A 20,716-nucleotide genomic window follows, 5' to 3' on the forward strand; every position below is an offset into this window, starting at 1 on the left:
TTGCTGAGAGAAATTAAATACCTAAATAGAGAGGAGCTTCAAGATGCCAGAAGAGTAAGACGTGGAGAGCACCTTCCTCTCCACAAATACATCAGAAATACATCTACATGTGGAACAGCTCCTACAGAACACCTACTGAATGTTGGCAGAAGACCTCAGACTTCCCAAAAGGCAAGAAACTCCCCAAATACCTAGGTAGGGCAAAAGAAAAAAGAAAAAACAGACAAAAGAATAGGGACAGGACCTGCACGAGTGGGAGGGAGCTGAGGAGGAAAGGTTTCCACACACTAGGAAGCCCCTTCATGGGCGGAGACTCCAGGTGGCGGAGGGGGGAAGCTTCGGAGCCACAGAGGAGAGCACAGCAACAGGGGTGCGGAGGGCAAAGCGGAAAGATTCCTGCACAGCGGACCAGTGCCGACCAGTACTCACCAGCCTGAGAGGCTTGTCTGCTCACCCGCAGGGGCGGGCGAGGGCTGGGAGCTGAGGCTCGGGCTTCGGTTGGATCCCAGGGAGAGGACTGGCAGCGTGAACACAGCCTGAAGGGGCTAGTGCAACACAGCTAGCCGGGGGGGAGTCTGGGAGAAAGTCTGAAGCTGCAGAAGAGGCAAGAGACTTGTTCTTGCCTCTTTGTTTCCTGGTGTTCAAGGGAAGGGGATTCAGAGCGCCGCTTAAAGGAGCTCCAGAGACGGGCGCGAGCCGCAGCTATCAGCGCAGACCCTAGAGACGGGCATCAGACGCTAAGGCTGCTGCTGCCGCCACCAAGAAGCCTGTGTGCGAGCACAGGTCACTATCCACACCTCACCTCCTGGGAGCCTGTGCAGCCCGCCACTGCCAGGGTCCCGGGATCCAGGGACAACTTCCCTGGGAGAATGCACGGCGCGCCTCAGGCTGGTGCAACGTCACGCTGGCCTCTGCGGACCGCAGGCTTGCCCCGCCACCGTGCCCCTCCCTTCCCCCCCACCCCCCACCCCCCGTTCTGAGTTAGTCAGAGCCGCGGAATCAGCTGCTCCTTTAACCCCGTCCTGTCTGAGCTGGAACAGACACCCTCGGGCGACCTACACGCAGAGGTGGGGCCAAATCCAAAGCTGAGCCCCGGGGAGCTGTGCGAACAAAGAAGAGAAAGGGAAATCTCTCCCAGCAGCCTCAGGAGCAGCAGATTAAATCTCCACAATCAACTTGATGTACCCTGCATCTGTGGAATACCTGAAGAGACAACGAATCATCCCAAATTGAGGAGGTGGACTTTGGGAGCAAAGATATATATATTTTTCCCCCCTTTTTCTCCTTTTGTGAGTGTGTATGTGTATGCTTCTGTGTGTGATTTTGTCTGTACAGCTTTGCTTTTACCATTGGTCCTAGGGTTCTGTCTGTTCTTTGGGGGCTTTTTTACTTTTTAAAATTTTTTTCTTAATAATTATTTTTTCTGTTTTACTTTAATAACTTTATTTTATTGTACTTTATTTTATTTTATCTTCTTTCCTTCTTTCTACTTTTTCTCCTTTTATTCTGAGCTGTGTGGATGAAAGGCTCTTGGTGCTCCAGCCAGGCATCAGGGCTATGCCTCTGAGGTGGAGAGCCAAGTTCAGGACACTGGTCCACAAGAGACCTCCCAGCTCCAAGTAATATCAAGTGGCGAAAATCTCCCAGAGATCTCCATCTCAACGCCAAGACCCAGCTTCACTCAACGACCAGCAAGATACAGTGCAGGACATCCTATGCCAAACAACTAGCAAGACAGGAACACACCCCATCCATTAGTAGAGAGGCTGCCTAAAATCATAATAAGGCCGCAGACACCCCAAAACACACCACCAGACGTGGACCTGTCTATCAGAAAGACAAGATCCAGCCTCATCCACCAGAACACAAGCACTAGTCCCTTCCACCAGGAAGCCTACACAGCCCACTGAACCAACCTTAGCCACTGGGGACAGACACCAAAAACAACGGGAACTATGAACCTGCAGCCTGTGAAAAGGAGACCCCAAACACAGTAAGTTAAGCAAAATGAGAAGACAGAAAAACCCACCGCAGATAAAGGAGAAAGGCAAAAACCCACCAGACCTAACAAATGAAGAGGAAATACGCAGTCTCCCTGAAAAAGAATTCAGAATAATGATAGTAAAGATGATCCAAAATCTTGGAAATCGAATAGAGAAAATACAAGAAACGTTTAACAAGAACCTAGAAGAACCAAAGAGCAAACAAACAATGATGAACAAGACAATAAATGAAATTAAAAATTCTCTAGAAGGGATCAATAGCAGAATAACTGAGGCAGAAAAACGGATAAGTGACCTGGAAGATAAAATAGTGGAAATAACTACTGCAGAGCAGAATAAAGAGAAAAGAATGAAAAGAACTGAGGACAGTCTCAGAGACCTCTGGGACAACATTAAATGCACCAACATTCGAATTATAGGGATCCCAGAAGAGGAAGAGAAAAAGAAAGGGACTGAGAAAATATTTGAAGAGATTATAGTTGAAAACTTCCCTAATATGGGAAAGGAAATAGTCAAGTCCAGGAAGCACAGAGAGTCCCATACAAGATAAATCAAAGGGGAAACACACCAAAATACATATTAATCAAACTATCAAAAATTAAATACAAAGAAAAAATATTAAAAGCTGCCAGGGAAGAGCAACAAATTACATACTAGAGAATCCCCATAAGGTTAACGGCTGATCTTTCAGCAGAAACTCTGAAAGCCAGAAGGGACTGGCAGGACATATTTAAAGTGATGAAAGGGAAAAACCTACAACCAAGATTACTGTAGCCAGCAAGGATCTCATTCAGATTCAATGGAGAAATTAAAACCTTTACAGACAAGCAAAAGCTAAGAGAAATCAGCACCACAAAACCAGCTTTACAACAAATGCTAAAGGAACTTCTCTAGGCAGGAAACACAAGAGAAGGAAAAGACCTACAATAACAAACCCAAAACAATTAAGAAAATGGTCATAGGAACATACATATTGATAATTACGTTAAATGTAAATAGATTAAATGCTCCAACCAAAAGACATAGACTGGCTGAATGGATACACAAACAAGACCTGTATAGATGCTGTCTACAAGAGACCCGCTTCAGACCTAGGGACACAAACAGACTGAAAGTGAGGGGATGGAAAAAATATTCCATGCAAATGGAAATCAAAAGAAAGCTGGAGTAGCAATTCTCACATCAGAAAAAATACACTTTAAAATAAAGACTATTACAAGAGACAAAGAAGGACACTACATAATGATCAAGGGATTGATCCAAGAAGAAGATATAATAATTGTAAATATTTATGCACCCAACATAGGAGCCCCTCAATACATAAGGCAAATGTTAACAGCCATAAAAGGGGAAATGGACAGTAACACAATCATAGTAGGGGACTTTAACACCCCACGTTCACCAATGGACAAATCATCCAAAATGAAAATAAGTAAGGAAACACAAGCTTTAAATGATACATTAAACAAGATGTACTTAATTGATATTTGTAGGACATTCCATCCAAAAACAACAGGATACACTTTCTTCTCAAGTGCTCATGGAACATTCTCCAGGATAGATCATAACTTGGGTCACAAATCAAGCCTTGGTAAAATTAAGAAAATTGAAAGCGTATCAAGTATCTTTTCCGACCACAATGCTATGAGACTAGATATCAATTACAGGAAAAAATCTGTAAAAAATACAAACACATGGAGGCTAAACAATACACTACTTAATAACCAAGAGATCACTGAAGAAATCAAACAGGAAATCAAAAAATACCTAGAAACAAATGACAGTGAAAACACAACGACCCAAAACCTATGGGATGCAGCAGAGCAGTTCTAAGAGGGAAGTTTATAGCAATACAATCCTACCTCAAGAAACAAGAAACATCTCAAATAAACAAACTAACCTTACACCTAAAGCAATTAGAGAAAGAAGAACAAAAAACCCCCGAAGTTAGGAGAAGGAAAGAAATCATAAAGATCAGGTCAGAAATAAATGAAAAAGAAATGAAGGAAACATTAGCAAAGATCAATAAAACTAAAAGCTCGTTCTTTGAGAAGATAAAGAAAATTGATAAACCATTAACCAGATGCATCAAGAAAAAAAGGGAGAAGGAAGAAAAGGGAGAAAAATCTACAAACAATAAATGCTGGAGACGGTGTGGAGAAAAGGGAACCCTCTCTCACTGTTGGTGGGAATGTAAATTGGTACAGCCACTATGGAGAACAGTATGGACGTTCCTTAAAAAACTACAAATAGAACTACCATACGACCCAGCAATCCCACTGCTGGGCATATACCCTGAGAAAACCACAATTCAAGAAGAGACATGTACCAAAATGTTCATTGCAGCTCTATTTACAATAGCTAGGACATGGAAGCAACCTAAGTGTCCATCGACAGATGAATGGAGAAAGAAGATGTGGCACATATATACAATGGAATATTACTCAGCCATAAAAAGAAACGAAATTGAGTTATTTATAGTGAGGTGGATGGACCTAGAGTCTGTCATACAGAGTGAAGTAAGTCAGAAAGAGAAAAACAAATACTATATGCTAAAACATATATATGGAATCTAAAAAAAAAAGAAAGAAAAAAAAAGGTCATGAAGAAACTAGGGGTAAGACGAGAAGACACAGACCTACTAGAGAATGGACTTGAGGATATGGGGAGGGGGAAGGGTAAGCTGTGATAAAGTGAGAGAGTGGCATGGACATATATACACTACCAAAGGTAAAATACATAGCTAGTGGGAAGCAGCTGCGTAGCACAGGGAGATCAGCTGGGTGCTTTGTGACCACCTAGAGGGGTGGGATAGGGAGGATGGGAGGGAGGGAGATGCAAGAGGGAAGAGATATGGGAACATATGTATATGTATAACTGATTCACTTTGTTATAAAGCAGAAACTAACACACCATTGTAAAGCAGTTATACTCCAATAAAGATGTTTAAAAAAATAAAAAATAAAGAATACCTAAATAAATAGGATGTACCTTATTCGTTGATTTAGAGATTGAATATTTTTAAAGGCATGGATTCTCCCCAAATTGATCTATAAGTTTAATGTTATTTCAATCAAAATCCCAGCAGTCTTTTTGCATGTGCAGAAATCAACATGCTGATTACAAAATTTATTTGGAAATTTAAAGGACCAAAAATAGACAAAACAATTTTGATAAAAGAACAACAAAGCTGGAAGACCTACAATAGCTAATTTTAAGACAGCAATTAAGACAGTGGTAATGACATAACAATGGACTTTTAGGTCAGTGGAACACATAGAGAGTCTAGAAATAGACCCACACATACCTAGTCAATTGATTTTTGAGAAGGTCAATGTAATTCAATCGGAGAAAGGAAAGTCTTTTCAACAAATGGTGTTGGAAAAATTGGATATCCATATGGGAAAAAAAAAAAAAGAAATGTGGCCCTTACCTCATACTATATACACGTATAATTTGCCATGAATGTTAGACCAATTGTAAAAACTTAAGCCATAAAACTTCAGAAATAAAAACTTAGGAGAAAATCTTTGTGACCTTAAGGTAGGCAAAAAATTCTGGGAAAAGCACTTACTAGTTAAAAAAATGATAAACTGGGCTTTATTGAAATTAAAACCTTTTAAAAGATACCATTTAGAAAATAAAAAGGCAAGACACAGAGTGAAAGATAATATTCAATACACAGACCTGACAAAGGATGTGCACCCAGAATATATAAAGAACTTTGCAAAATGGTAATTAGACCAAAAAATAAAATAAAATAAAAACTGGACAAAAACTTGAACAGACATTTCACCAAAAAATAATCAAATGAGAAAATATACATGAAAAATATTCAACATTATTAGTCATCAGGGAAATCCTAAGTAAAACCACAATGAGATACCATTTCACATTCAATAGAATGGCCAGAATTAAAAGGAATAACAATGGTAACTTCTGGTTAGGATATAAAGCAGTTGGATCTCTCTTTCATTCTGAATAAAGTGAAATTGGTACAATCATTTTAGAAAGAAATTTGACAGTTTACTATAATGTTAAACATAACACTTATGACTCAGCATTCTATTCCTACATATTTTTCCAGAAGAAATGAAAATATGACTACAAGAATATCATGTACATGAATGTTCATAACAGCTTTGTTCATAATATTCAAAAAGTGGAAATAACCCAAATGTTCATCAGCAGCTGAATGTATAAACAAATTGTGATTTATATAGGGTTGCCAGATGAAATACAGAATTTTCAGTAAAATTTGAATCTCAGATAAATAATAATTTTTAGTATGAGTATATCCCAAGTATTGTATGAAATATACTAAAAAAGTATTCCATTATTTACCTGAAAATCAAAATTAACTGAGCTCCATGGTTCTTGGTGTGTTTTTGTTTTTGCTAAATCTGGCAACCCAAGATAGATGCACATTGTGAATAAATAGGAGTGAATTACTCATACACACAACATGGATGAATCTCAAAAATATTATGCTAGATAAAAGAAAACAGACCAAAAAGTACACAATGCAATTATATCAAGGCTGCAGTATACAAGATTAATATACAAAAGTCACTTTTCTATATACCAACAATGAACAAGTAGAATTGGACATTAAAAACACAATACCATTTATATTAGGATTCTAAGAAATGAAATACTTAGGTATAAATCGAACAAGATACATACAAGATTTATATAAAGAAAACTACAAAACTCTGACAAATAAAATCAAAGAATTAAATAAATGGATAGTCCATATTCATGGAAAGGAAGACTCAATATTGTCAAAACGTCAGTTCTTCCAACTTGATCTATAGAGTCTATGCAATCTGAATCAAAATCCCAGCAAGTTATTTTGTGAATATCAACAAACTGATTCTCAAGTTTATGTGGAAAGGCAAAAGACCAAGAATAGCCAACACGATGTTGAAGACGAACAAAGTTAAAAGACTACACTATCCAACTTTCCAAGACTTATTATAAAGCTACAGTAATCAAGGCAGTACAGTATTGGTGAAAGAAAAACAAATAGATCAATTCAACAGAGTCCAGATAGTGTTTCTTTTAAAGATACCAGTGCATTCAAAAAATGTCTTTAAAACTTTGAAAATCGGTTCAGATTATTATTAATCTTCCTTAAAATCCTTGATTATCCTATGTTCTCATGTCTTTTAGTCCTAGCCAAATTTTTCTTAGGGCTTCTCTTCACTACACTCTTTTAAAATAGTTGTTTGTTTTTACAAAGAACAAATGATAAGTCAATACCAGCCAGGCTGAAGTAGAGATTAAGCTGGCATTAAAACACAACTGTGATTGCCATTTCCTATTCTAATCATCTAACCATGCTGCCTTCTGTTTCTGTTTTCTTTCCTATTTTTCATTAGAAATTTAATACCTTGGTAGGGGAAAAAGGAGCTCAAATGAGTGGAGGACAGAAACAGAGAATCGCGATTGCTCGAGCTTTAGTTCGAAACCCGAAGATTCTGATCTTAGATGAGGCTACTTCTGCCCTAGATACAGAAAGCAAATCAATGGTTCAAGCCACACTGGAGAAGGTAAGTGAGAAGATTCATTTATTATTTTCATATTCTTCTTTCAGCATTATTTTTAAATACAAGAAAGTATGGCTCCATAGCGGATTATTTATTAATTTCAGAGCCCTCCTTAAGGTATGGATGCAGTGATTTGGAAGAAAGAACAAGATGCTATACTTAGTGTTAAAAATATATATGAGGCTCATATCCAAGCAAACATCCCATATATACCTCCATTCCAACAGGTCTGCACTTCCCACCTCCCCAGAGTAATTCCACACCTCTACCACTATCAGAATTATAATCGCATCCACCCTTTGTCTCTTCCATATACACCCGTGGGATTTTCTTCTCTGGCCATTTTTTCCTCTTTGGGCAACCCTAGAGTACTCATTTTAACTTAATTTCACTTCAAGTGGAGAAGCATACAGTGTGGTTTGCCTTGACCTTGAACCATCCTCCTTCAACAGCCCTGGGGCCCTCGCACTGACTTCCTGCTCATTGCAAGCTATTACACATGCTTCATGGCCACAATGCAGAATTGGCCCTTTACCATATTGCACTGCATCAGGGAGGGTAGTATCACCCTCCCTGGTGATACTACCCTCCCTGATGCAGTGCAATATGGTAAAGGGCCAATTCTTTGGCCCTTTGGTGATATGAAAAGCCACAGAATAGTTTTTTCAGTGGCCGAACACTCTTTTAAATCATAACCTTCAAACTCTTCAGAAGGCTTAATGGAACTTTTTACTTTGTGCTTGTCTGAAAATGGGTTGTGTTTTTCTCTGTAAGAAAATTACAGGCTCTTCTTTTTAAACACTGATTTTGTGTGACCAGAAATGGATACTGGCAGCCAGACTGCCCACTGCTTATTGAAAAATCTATTAGTTACTATTATCAACTTACAGATCAGATTTTATAAGTTTTTACCGTTGTTTCCATCTCAAATGATGAGAGTGCCACATGTTGCTCATGATATTTCTTATTTTCATAAAATAAGCAAGTGATATGAAAATCCATTTTCATTGTGGACACTTTGCCAATTTGGTTCATTTTGGTGGAGAAGAAACGATGATTCCCTCAAAAGCATGTCTCATACTTTATTCATTTTTTTATACTTAGTAACTAGGACAGGGCTCTATTTATAGAATACACTCAAATTGTGTTTATTAACGGTGATGTTTAGTTACTTAGGGCTTGAACGTACTGAAAAATGATTACACTTAACCATCTCAAATTACAGTTTTTCTAGTTTTATTGAGATATAATTGATACACATATATAAAATTTTTTTAAAATACTGTAATAGGCTGTGAAGTTGTTTAGAGGTTAAATGTTGTACCCATTGTCTTTTCATCCAATATGTTAATCACTTCAGGCAATCAAAACTTGTTCAGACTTTTAAAATAAACAGTTGCTTAGTGACATGATAAACTAATAAATATTTTTTTCCTACTGGTAGAAATGAAATCTATATCATAAGTGAAAAGAAAAGAATACAAAATGTTTGTAAGCTATTATTCCAAGTATATATTTTTAAAATTCAATTATGTTATTGTTTTCCAGTTTTTAAAGGGTGTAGTTAAATTAACATTGTAGAGCTGTATGGGTGTGAAACTGCTTTAAATAGACTTTGCTGATCTTTTATGGAGTGAGGGTAAATGGTAGCAAATGAGGTGACAAGTAGTGCAGTAAACTCATGAAATACCTATGCTTCAGTATATAATTGACTTGTGGTGAAGAGGAGAGTTAAAATACAGGCAAGGAAATGAACACTCTAGTGCCATGACAGTCCCGTACACCCACTACACAGATGGTGGTTGCAGAACTGAGTCTTTAAAGAGGTCCCCACCTAAGGAGGGTAGGGCATTCAACATGTCTTGTTTCTGCTCATCTGTCTAAAAACTCTCAGACGCTGTGGCATGACATGGCCTAACCCACAGCAGTTGACAGATTGTTTTATAGCTCAAAATACCATGTAAACCACTAACCAACAAAGAGGGAACAATAAAATGTATTATTTCTTACTGGTGAATGCTGCATCCACCTCCCTCCAGAGCCAGCCTTCAGATATCCTCCCAGCCCCTCCTCTCCATTACCTCATTGTCTTCCTTTTATATGAAACTCCAAAACCAGTAGAACTAATCTATAGTGATAAAAAAAATCAGATCAATAGTTTACTGGGGCAGGGGGTGGGTTTTGATTGAAAAGGGGCATGAGGGAAATATCACTCTTGTTCTCACTTGGATTATTGCAATAGCTGTCTCTCATGCCCACTTCAATCTGTTCTCAACACCACAGCCAGACGATGTTATTAAAATGTAAATTTGATCATGTCGTGCTTCTGCTTCAAATCCTTCAATGCCTCCTTATCTCACTTCTTACGCTAAGTAAAAACCAAATTCCTTACAGTAGCTACAAGGTTCTATGGAGTTGGGTACCAAGCTCCTCCTGGAACCTGACACCCTACCACTCTACCCCACATTGGCTGCCCCTTAAACATACCTTAACACTTTTCATCAGCTAACATACTATATATGTATTTGTTTATTTTGTTATCTCCCTTCCTCCACTGGAATATCTACTCTTTGTTGTCAAAGGCATTAATTGGTTAACTGCAGCATACCCAGCGTTAGAACAATGCCTGGCCACTATTAGACAGCCAATAAATATTTGTTGAATAGTATCTGGATGAGTGTGATACAGAATAGTTCCAAGGCCTGAAGTGCTCTTTTCTGGACTTCTTAGTTTAGGCTTGCTGCAATCTAGTTTTGCTTCACTAATCTTGTTCAAGAGGAGGACTTAGGATTAGTGGATAAAGATCTATACTGCAAGCTATGGAGTTCCACTCTGCTACTTGTTTAGACCCAGCATGCCAATGCAGCAGGCTTCCAGGTTACCCTACCATGAGGAGTCGTGGCAGTGACACCTGCAGGCCCCTGGGGAAGCAGAGGAAGCCCACACTGATTTTAGGATAAAGCCTGTAAAATCTCTTTGAAATGTTAAAAGTAGTATGCAAATCTAAGGAATAATTATTATTAAGGGAGATTCAGCTACACCACATTAATGGAGTACCTTTAAAAAGACCCTTTGCTAATTATGAAAGATGGGTTTCCATCACAGCTTTATGCTTTGAAGAGACTGAGCTGCTTTTTTGCAGCCCTCATAGGCTTTTCTTTATCATCACTTCTCTTTCTCATGTGGTGCATTGTTTGTCTTCCTCTGAGGCGCCTTACATTATGTTTATACTACTTGGAGAATTAATAAGTAAATTGGTATATTACATTAGGCTGTGGGTTACCTTATTATATTAAGCCCAAGAAGTGGTTTTCCAAAGCTGAAGTTAGGTTAATTATTATACATACACACACACACACTCACACTTTTGGTGTGTCTGTCAGATATCTTACTTTCTCTTTATATATGGAATTGGGAATTTTTTAGATTTTTTCTTTTTTACCATTTGTAGCAATACTATAATAGTTGGGAACAGACAAGGGATTGCTGCAAGGGGATTTCCTTGGCTGGAATTTAGCCAGGAGAACAAAGGCAACACAGAGAATACCTCATCCCAAAGCATCATGGGACATTTTACAAGCTTGCTTAATCAAGCTCACATTTATAAGGCTTGGTGTTAAATTATAGGCCACTAACTTCTTTTAGGATAGCACTTCTCCCCCTTTGATAGATCAGGGTCCCATTGAGAATCTGACTAAGAAAGGGAAAAATAAACCACTGTAACTCTTCCGAAAAATCTAAAAGTGCACTTGTGCAGAAAGATTTATATATAATATTGAGGGGTTCACAGACCCCCTGAAGCCATTCATAAGTCGTTATTTTAGGTGTAATAAAGGAACAAATGAACAATAATAACTAATCCTTACAAGAACCCAATGCGATTCGTACATGTATTCTCCTATTTTACAGATGTGCAAACTGAAGCACGGAGATTGAGTAGTAGATAGGAAGCAATGAAGTCAGAACCTAGACCCAGACAGTCAGCCCTGTAGCTCATTCATATAACCACCATGGTATATTGCCTCAAGATTATACACCTGCTAGGGTTTGAAGCTAAATTTGAAACCAGATCGCTCTTAAACTAGCCTCTTATAGACTTACTTATATGATCCAGCAACTCCACTTCTGGACATGTAATCAAAAAAACTGAAAGGACAGACTCAAACAGATACGTGTGTATACCAAGGTTCACAGTAGCATCATTCACAATAGCTGAAAGGTAGAAACAACGCAAATGTCCATTGACAGAAGAACGGATGAACAAAATGTGGTATGTACATACAATGGAATAGTACTCAGTCTTAAAACAGAAGGAAGTTCTGACGCATGCTACAACATGGATGACCCTAGAAGACATATGCTACCTGAAATAAGACAGACACAAAAAGACAAATATTGTATGATTACACTTATATGAGATACCTAGAATAGTAAAATTCATACACAGAAAGTAGAATAGAGGTTACCAGGGGCTAAGGGAAGGGAGAATCAGCAGTTATGGTTTAAAGGGTACAGAGTTTCAGTATAGGATGAAGAAAAAGTTCTGGAGATTGAGAGTGGTGATGGTTACACAACAATGTGAATATACATGAAACCACTAAAGTACACTTAAAAATGTTAAAATTACTTTAAAATTTTATGTTATGTTATTTTACCACACAAAAAAAGAATGATCTAAGCCTGAGCATAAAAGGATAGTGACACAGAAGGAATTGACCTCTCAGATCCAGGAGGACCCTACCCTTAAAAATGGTTAGAATGACAGCACAGCAAATATAGCCAATATTTTATAATAGCTTTATATGGAGTATAATCTATAAAAATATTGAATCACTATGTTGTACAACTGAAACTAATACAATATTGTAAGTCAGGTATATGTCAATAAAAAATAGTTTTAATGGTTAGAATGGTAAATTTCATGTTATCTGTACTTTACCAGCATTAAAAAAAGAACAACTATTTTCTATACAAAACCACACTGCCTTCTTAGAAAAGAAACTCAAACTGTACCCCAAATTGAAGCTGCTATGTAGGACTGTAATAGACTTGTTTTTGTCCCCTTAAGCTGCTTATTTTGACCCTATTGTATATATAGCTAGTAAATTTTTCTTCCACAAATGAATTTAAATCATTATTACTTAGCAGGACATTTCAAAGTCTTTAAAAAACATAGGAAAAAAACTTAAAAATATACAGCAAGGTATTTTCCCATGATACAGATACTTATCTTAGTGATTTCTGTGAATTTAAATTATTCCTAAGCTTTGTCCTCCCCCAAAAATAAGGAAAACTCCTATATAAAATATTGATTATCCTAACTCTTACCAAATAAGACATCTTTAATGTATTGTTTATTGGTCAGCACTCTGAGCTAGGTAAGACAGTATTGCCTCCTAGAAGAAAGATGAGCTAATTATTGTAGTGTTTTTTTATTCACTGTTTACTTCATCATTTGCTTTTTGTTGTAAACTTCTTCACAAATAGTAGCTTTTTAATAAATTTAAGAGAAGGAAAATGGTATTAAGTGACTATAAATAATTTTATTATCTTCAGTTGTTTGTTAAGTTTTTTAGAAGTGAGAATGAAGAGATTCCAGGCTATAAAAAGAAAACATTGTACTATAGTGTACTATTCCAAGTTCCTAATTAGGTAGTACACATGGCTTCAACTCAGCAAAGAGTTTAGATTTTGAATGTGTTTTCTTTTCTAAAGGGTCTTAACCTAAGCATGCATACATATTCACATGCAAGTTGAAAGGAAGAGATTGGTGAAGAAGTGAGTCCCTTATTAAATATAGCTTCTAAGTGCCTGAAATTTTTCTTTTTGTCACCAGGTTTTACAAAAGAGAAAGCATTCTCAGACAGGCATAGTGATGTGACAGTAATTCCATATTGTTCAGCTACGGTACCAATATTGACCCAGAAGAATGCCAGGCCAATTGGCTTTCAACATCATAATGATGTAGTTAAGACACCAAAAACCCTGTATTCCCCATATAACTACCATAGAGACTTTCTTGTAGTAGATGATCAGTTAAAATTTGGTAGCTAAAAGATGTGGAAATTTGTTAAAGAGTAGTGAGAGATTTGTCAGACTGTATTTTTGAAGTATTGGGTACTACGGTTTTCCAGGAGCCTCTTGAGGTATGAAAGAAGGTGGGGAGGTGAGGTAGATGAGCAGGTAGGGCTGCACCTCCCCCCACCCCTGCCATCAACAATTCATATAGAGGAGTTACTCATTAACCTGTATGGTTTATTTACATATATCAAGTTTCCACATGTGCTTTCATTTGATGAAAGGATTTTTCATCTTAAAAAAAAAGAGTTTGAAGACCATAGGACTGCATCATGGAGCAAATGTTATCAGTGGGCCCCAAGTCCACCTGAGGCAATTTTCTAGGAGGCAGTCAGTGGGAACTTGTGGTCCCATAGGTTTCCCACCTTATGCTTTCTGTGAGACACTAGAACTCTGTGTTTCCAGGCTTCTCCAGAGAGTATATTACTCCTGTTAACTGACCCAGCAGTCAAATGCAGGCCCTCTCAAATGCTCACAGCTTTGCATTGTTCTCCTTTCTTTTCCTGTTGCCCACACTTATTCAAGGCCCATGGCCACCAATGGTGAGAAGCTAGCTGGTCTCCTCAGGCCCTTATCTCTGCCCTAGCAATTCTGGGAGGAATGTTTTAAAGCACCCTCTATTTCAAAATCCAAGCTAATTACCTGATGATTTATGGTTGTGCATGGAATTGTGAAGTAATCTGAAAATGCCAGCAGTGTCAAGTACAGATCTTCCTGTTGACCTTTCTTTGGTCATATAACTAATTGTGTGGCTTTTAGCTTTGTATAAACTGTGAAGGAGGAGAGGAGATGCTAGGAAATCCTTTCAAATTGGTACTTTCTAGAAGAAATAATAGCAACAAAGACATATTGAAAATCTATCACACCTAGGCATCTGAGGAAAACAGTGGAATGGATTGCACTACCTTCCTTATCTTTACAGTAATTCTTGCTAAAAGACAAAGCATATGCTCTAATTTCTTTGATCAGTTTTCTAAGAGGCCTTGGCTTCCAAAATCTCTTCTCTGTTTTAAGTCTGAAATGATTAGTTTGGAAATTGTTTTCTCCCCTATGGCTATTATATCAAGTTTTAGGTCACACATATGATGTAGTGAAGTTGTATTCTTGTAGTATACTTTATAGTACCTTAAGTGTGTATGGTACTTGTAGGCTCATTTGATAGGCCTTTGGAGCAGTTTTTCCCTTTTAAAGTACTAGGTATTTCTGTAATTTATTTCATATACTCAGACACTAATTCATGATATAACAAATTAACTTGTAACATAACATAGACTTTATTCAAATGTTTGTAGTTTAGGCCAGGAGCCTGGCAGCATAAAGATGATACAAATGGGTAAGCTCAGGCCGTTCCCATCTGGGGAACATCAATGCACACTAAGGCACAAATGTAGAAATGGTCATCACTTATTGTCTGTTTTCAGGTGTCAGACAACAGTATGAACTTTCGCAAAATAAGTAAACCTGCACCATGTGTAATGCCTAATAAGTGAAGAAATATGAGAATATATGTGTATAAAAATGCCTGTGAGCCCCTCTTTGAAGACGAGAAGGGCTGGAATAGTACAAACCTGCACCAGGAAACCTTGTGATTCTGATTCTGTCACAAGAGGCTGCACACCATTCTTGACCTTTTCTAGTTGCAATCTCCTAATTGTTTCATTTTACAGCATTCTCTCTCCCCACATTCTCCTTTGAGTATGATGTGTTATATGTGCCCTTTTATAGTTTTAAATTAAACTTCATATGCATTAATTTGTTTTAAGAAATGTTTGCTAGTACTGTGAAAACCATTGAGCTAATTGGTAACATAGTTTCATCAATAAGGTTTGAGCTCTGTTTGCTTTTAGGAAATAATATTTGTAACCTCAAGGAAATGTAATTGAATCAATGGGAGAGATATGGGCCGGGAGCCTGGGTATCTGGGTGTTTTCACTTTTGCAGTGATAGTTCTTCTAATGCATTCACACTCAACAACAGTGTTCTTAACATTATCTTTTAAGGCACTGTAATTAAGTCCTAGGGTCTCCAAGACCCAAAATAGAATTCAAACTTCAAGTTTGAATGAGAGAAAGGGAATCAGTATAGGCTGAATGTCTTACCCCTAAAAACTAGGCACATCAGACAAACCCAAACTGAGGGACCTTCTATCAGGTATGTGACAGGTATTCCTCAAAACTGTCTAGTACCTCAAAAATAAGAGCTATCTGAAAAATTGTCCCAGCCAAGAGGAGCCTAAGGAGACATAATGACTAAATGCAATGTGGTATTCTGGAGAGGATTCTGGAACAGAAAAAGGATAATAGATAAAAATTAAGGATACCTGAATAAAGTTTGGAGTCTAGTTAATAATTAGTTTTATATTATTTTGTTAGTTGTGACAAAAGCACTATAGAAATCTCAGATGTTGACCCTGGAGTATACTATGTGCAGGGTACATGGATATTGTACTACCTTTGCAAATTTTTTATAAGTCTAAAATTATTCTAAAATAAAAATTTTATTTAAAAAAACTAAAATGAAAAAGCTAACTACATTTTTTACTAATTTTTCATACCATTCATAAGAATGTTTTTATATAAGCAAGGCTTAGAATTACCACATAAAAGTAAATAAGAGACTGAGGAAAACAAAAAGCAAATAAAAAATCATTCCCCAAGTATTATCCACTCATCAGTTTAATAAAATGTCTGTGTTTGGCAATATGAAAAATAAAGGAAGCACTAAACATTGCAGTACTTAGACCTCTCTTCTACCGCAGAGTATGTTACACATAAATATCATCTATAGAAACTCACATATGTCCATTATCAGACCTTGCTGAAGTTAAGAAAAAGAAATCTTCCTACCTACAATGCAGTTAATTGCTCCTCAATCCGCTTTTTCATTATATTTACATAACATTCATTAAAATGTCTCAGTCTCATTGGGGATTCTTGCAGAACTTCAAGCATGGCCAGCTGGGTTGCTGTGTACTGATGTTTCTTTTGTTTGACTTTCTTTTTCTTAACAGCTTTTTTGAGGTTTAATTGACTTACAATAAACTGCACATACTAAAGTATACAATTGGAAAAGTTTGGGCATATATGTATACCTGTGAAGCCATCACCACAGTCAAGCTTGTCAACCAATCACTCCCAAAAATTTTTACATGCTTTTTGTAATCACTGCATCCCAACCTTCCCAATGCTTCTTCCCTGACTCTTAACAGCTACTGATTTGTTTACTGCCACTATAGACTAGTGTGTATTTTCTAGAGCTTTATGTAAATGAAATCGGACAGTATGTATCCTGTTCTGTCTGGCTCCTTTCACTAAGCATAATTGTTTTGAGACTCGTGCATGTTGTGGAATGTATTAGTAGTTCCTTCCTTTTTTGTTGATGAATGGTATTCCATTATATGGATATACCACAGTTTGAGCTATTGGTATTGATGCCCACTTGAGTTATTTGGTTTGTTTGCAGGTTTTAAATATTATAGGTAAGGCTGCTCTGAACATTCACGTGTAAGTCTTTCTGTGGACATGAGCTTTTATTTCTCTTGGGTAAATACCTAGGATTTGAATGGGTGAATCTTATGATAGGAGTATGTTTAACTTTTTAATTAAGTGCAAAACTATTTTCCTTTTACGTTCCTATAATATATGAGAATTCCAGCTACTCCACATACTTGTCAATACTTGATATATCCGGAAATTTTGATTTTAGAAATATGTAGTGGTGTCTTATTTTTCTTTTAATCTGAGTTATCCCGATGACTAATGATGTTGAGCATTTTTATGTGCTTATTGACCATCCATATCTCTTCTTTGTTAAAGTGTCTGTTCACATGTTATCCTCATACCATTTTTTGAGTGGTCTTTTGTTTTCTTGTCTTTGAGTTTTGAGAGTTCTTTATATATTCTTTACATTCTGGATATAAGGATTTTATCAGATAACTGATTGGAAAATATTTCTTCTCATCTGGGACTTGTCTTTCCATCCTCTTACAAGGATCTTCCAAAGAACAGAAGACTTTGATTTTGAAGAAGTTCAATTTATCATTTTTTTCTTTTGTAAATCAAGCTTTTAGTGTTCTGCTTGAGAAATCTTTGCCAAATCCAAAATCACAAATATTTTCCCCTATGTTTTCTTCTAGCAGTATTATAGTTTTAGTTTTACATTTAGGTTTATGATAAATTTTGTGTTAATTTCTGTTCATGGTGTTTTGTATGGTGAGAAGTTTGTTTTGTTGTTGTTTTGTTTTATTTTGTTTGCACACTGCAGTTGTTCCAGCAATATTTGTTGAAAGGACTGTTTTTCTGCACGGAACTGCCTTTACACATTTGTAGAAAATCAGTTTGTCCACATATGTATGGGTCTATCTTTGGACTCTCTATTATACTGATGTCTCTATGGCTTATTTTCCTTCTTTATATATAATTGATTTCTGCTTGGATCTTTATTATTTCCTTTGTTCTGCTTACTTTAAATTTAACTTGCTCTTCCCTCTTTGTTTTCTTAGGTTGAATCTGAGGTAATTTACTTGAGAAGTGTTATTTGGTTTCCAAGCATTTGGGGATTTTCCAGAGATGTTTCTATATTGAATTCTAATTTAACAATTTTGTGGTCAGAGAACATACTTTGTATGACTTGAATTTTTAAAAATTTATTAAGACTTGCTTTATGACACAGAATATGGTCTATCTTGGTAAATATTCTATGTAGACTTGGAAATGATGTGCATTTGCTGTTGTTGGGCGAAGTGTTCTATGAATATCAATTATGTGAAGTCAGTTAATAGTGTTATTCAAGTCTTCCTTATCCTTATAGATTCTCTGTGTACTTGTTCTATAAATTATTGAGAGAGGGGTATTGAATTCTCCAACTATTATTGTAGATTGGATTTGTCCTTGCAGTTGTATCCATTTTGGTGTCATGTATTTTGGATCTCTGTTATGATGGGCATAAACATTCAGGATTGTCAGGTCCTCTTGATAAATTGATCCCTCTATCATTATGAAGTAAACTTCTCTACTCTGGTTATGTCCTTTGCTCCTGAGTCTTCTTTTTCTGATACTCATATAGCCCACCCCAGCTCTCTTTTACTTAGAGTTATGATGGTATGTCTTTTTCCATCCTTTTAATGTAGACCTATTTGTGTCTTTATTTAAAAAATGTGTTTCTTGTAGGTGGCATACAGTTGGTTCTTGGCTTTGTATTCAGTCTGACAATCCTTGACTTAATTGGAGTATTTAGACCATTTACATTTAATGTGATTATTGATATGAATTAATTTAAATAGATCATCTTTGCTATTTTTCTGCCGTTGCTCCTGTTTTCCTCATGTTCTCCCTTCACTTGGATTACCTGAGTACTTTTTATGATTCCTTTTCATCTCTTTTGTAAGTTTATTAGCTATAACTCTTTGTTATTTCAGTGATGGGTTTAGGGTTTATAGTATATACCTTTAACTTATCACCATCTACCTTCAAATGATATTACATCACCTCTCATACAGTAAAAAGGACTTACATTAGTATACTTCCATTCCTCCATTTCTGGCCTTCAAGCTATTATTATTATAATTATCTAATTATCTAATAGTAATATACATGTGTTATAAAGTTATACATGTATTATAAACCCAATGATACATTGTTTTCACTGTTGTTGTTTTCTTTTTTTTTTTACTTAAATCATTTATTTTTAAAGAGATTTAAATAATAAGGAAAAAATTATATAATTTCCCATGTATTTACCATTTCCAGTGCTATTTATTTCTTTAATGTCCTTGTCTGCTAAATTTTACATCTGTGTTAGTTCTGGAGCAGGCTCCATTAATTGATTTTTCTCCTTGTTATTAGTTGTATTTTCTAGCTTTTTTGCATGCCTGGCCATTTTTTATTGGGTGTCAAAAATTGCGAATTGGGCTTCCCTGGTGGCACAGTGGTTTAGAGTCCGCCTGCCGATGCAGGGGACACGGGTTCGTGCCCCAGTCCGGGAGGATCCCACATGCCGTGGGGCGGCTGGGCCCGTGAGCCATGGCCGCTGAGCCTGCGCGTCCGGAGCCTGTGCTCCACAACAGGAGAGACCACAACAGTGAGAGGCCCGCGTACCGCAAAAAAAAAAAAAAAAAAAAAAAAATTGTGAATTTTACCTTGTAGGATTCTGGTTATTTTTATATTCTTAGAAATATTCTTGACTTTTGCTGAGAGATGCAGCTTTTACTTAGAAACAAGTTGACATTTTTTCTTTACTTTTAATTTTTGTTAGGCTAGACCAGAGCTATTTTTAGTCTAAAGCAAAGTATTCTCCACTATGGAGGCAGGACTCTTTTGAGTACTCTACCCAATGCCCCCGTGAATTATAAAGTTTCGCAGTCATGCTGGTTGGAACAGGTATGATACCCTCTAATCCTTTCAGGTGCCTCCTTCTCTAGCCTTGAGTAGTTTCCACATTCTTCTACAGTCAGTTCTCCATTGAATACATGAGAGGGATCCTCTAAAGATTTCCCAAGTTCTCTCTGCATTTTTTTCCTCTCTAGCACTGTTCTCTGTGAACTCTTGCTGTCTTGGTCTTCCCAGACCCTTAACCCCACCTCCTTAACTCAGCAAGTCAACCAACTCCACTTGCATTCCTCCTCCACACACTGCACCCTGAAAATTCTTTCAAGGAAATAAACTGGGGCAATTGTAGTACTCACCTTCTGTGTTTCAAGGGGTCACTGTGCTTCATTGCCTAATAAATATTCGGTGTTTTGAAAACCATTTTTCCAGTTGTTTTGTTGGTTTCAGGTGGGAGAATAAATCTTATCCATGATACTCTATCTTGGTTCAAAGGAAAATTCTGTCTTTTATTTTATACAGTTGACTGTTCATTTTTTGAGGCACTGCCTTGGTATTCTCCTTTCCCAATATATTTACTTCTTATATTTCACAAAATTCAGAAATCACCCATTTTTAAAACCATACAGTATAAACTATTAGAGAGTAGAGTTTATAAATATTATTTAAATGAAGTATATATTATAGAATTGAAAATAGCTCTTTGGTATGCATGCTCAGTATTGTAAGATCACTATTAAGGATCAGTAATTTTCATCAT

The 20,716-nt window shown here is 36.8% G+C and overlaps 1 protein-coding gene across 1 annotated transcript in view; it reads left to right on the forward strand.

The window, feature by feature from the left end:
- The window catches only part of ABCB5 (ATP binding cassette subfamily B member 5), a gene marked incomplete at both ends in the record, with an annotated part of 113,672 nt that overhangs the window by 27,115 nt on the left and 65,841 nt on the right, over positions 1 to 20,716 (forward strand). The window contains 1 exon segment of the mRNA XM_082661709.1: positions 7,388 to 7,558. Within this exon segment, the coding sequence (XP_082517835.1) occupies positions 7,388 to 7,558 (171 nt within the window).

The sequence above is a fragment of the Grampus griseus genome (assembly GCF_964374135.1).
Source record: "Grampus griseus genome assembly, chromosome: 9".
In the NCBI taxonomy this organism is placed as follows: Eukaryota; Metazoa; Chordata; class Mammalia; order Artiodactyla; family Delphinidae; genus Grampus; species Grampus griseus.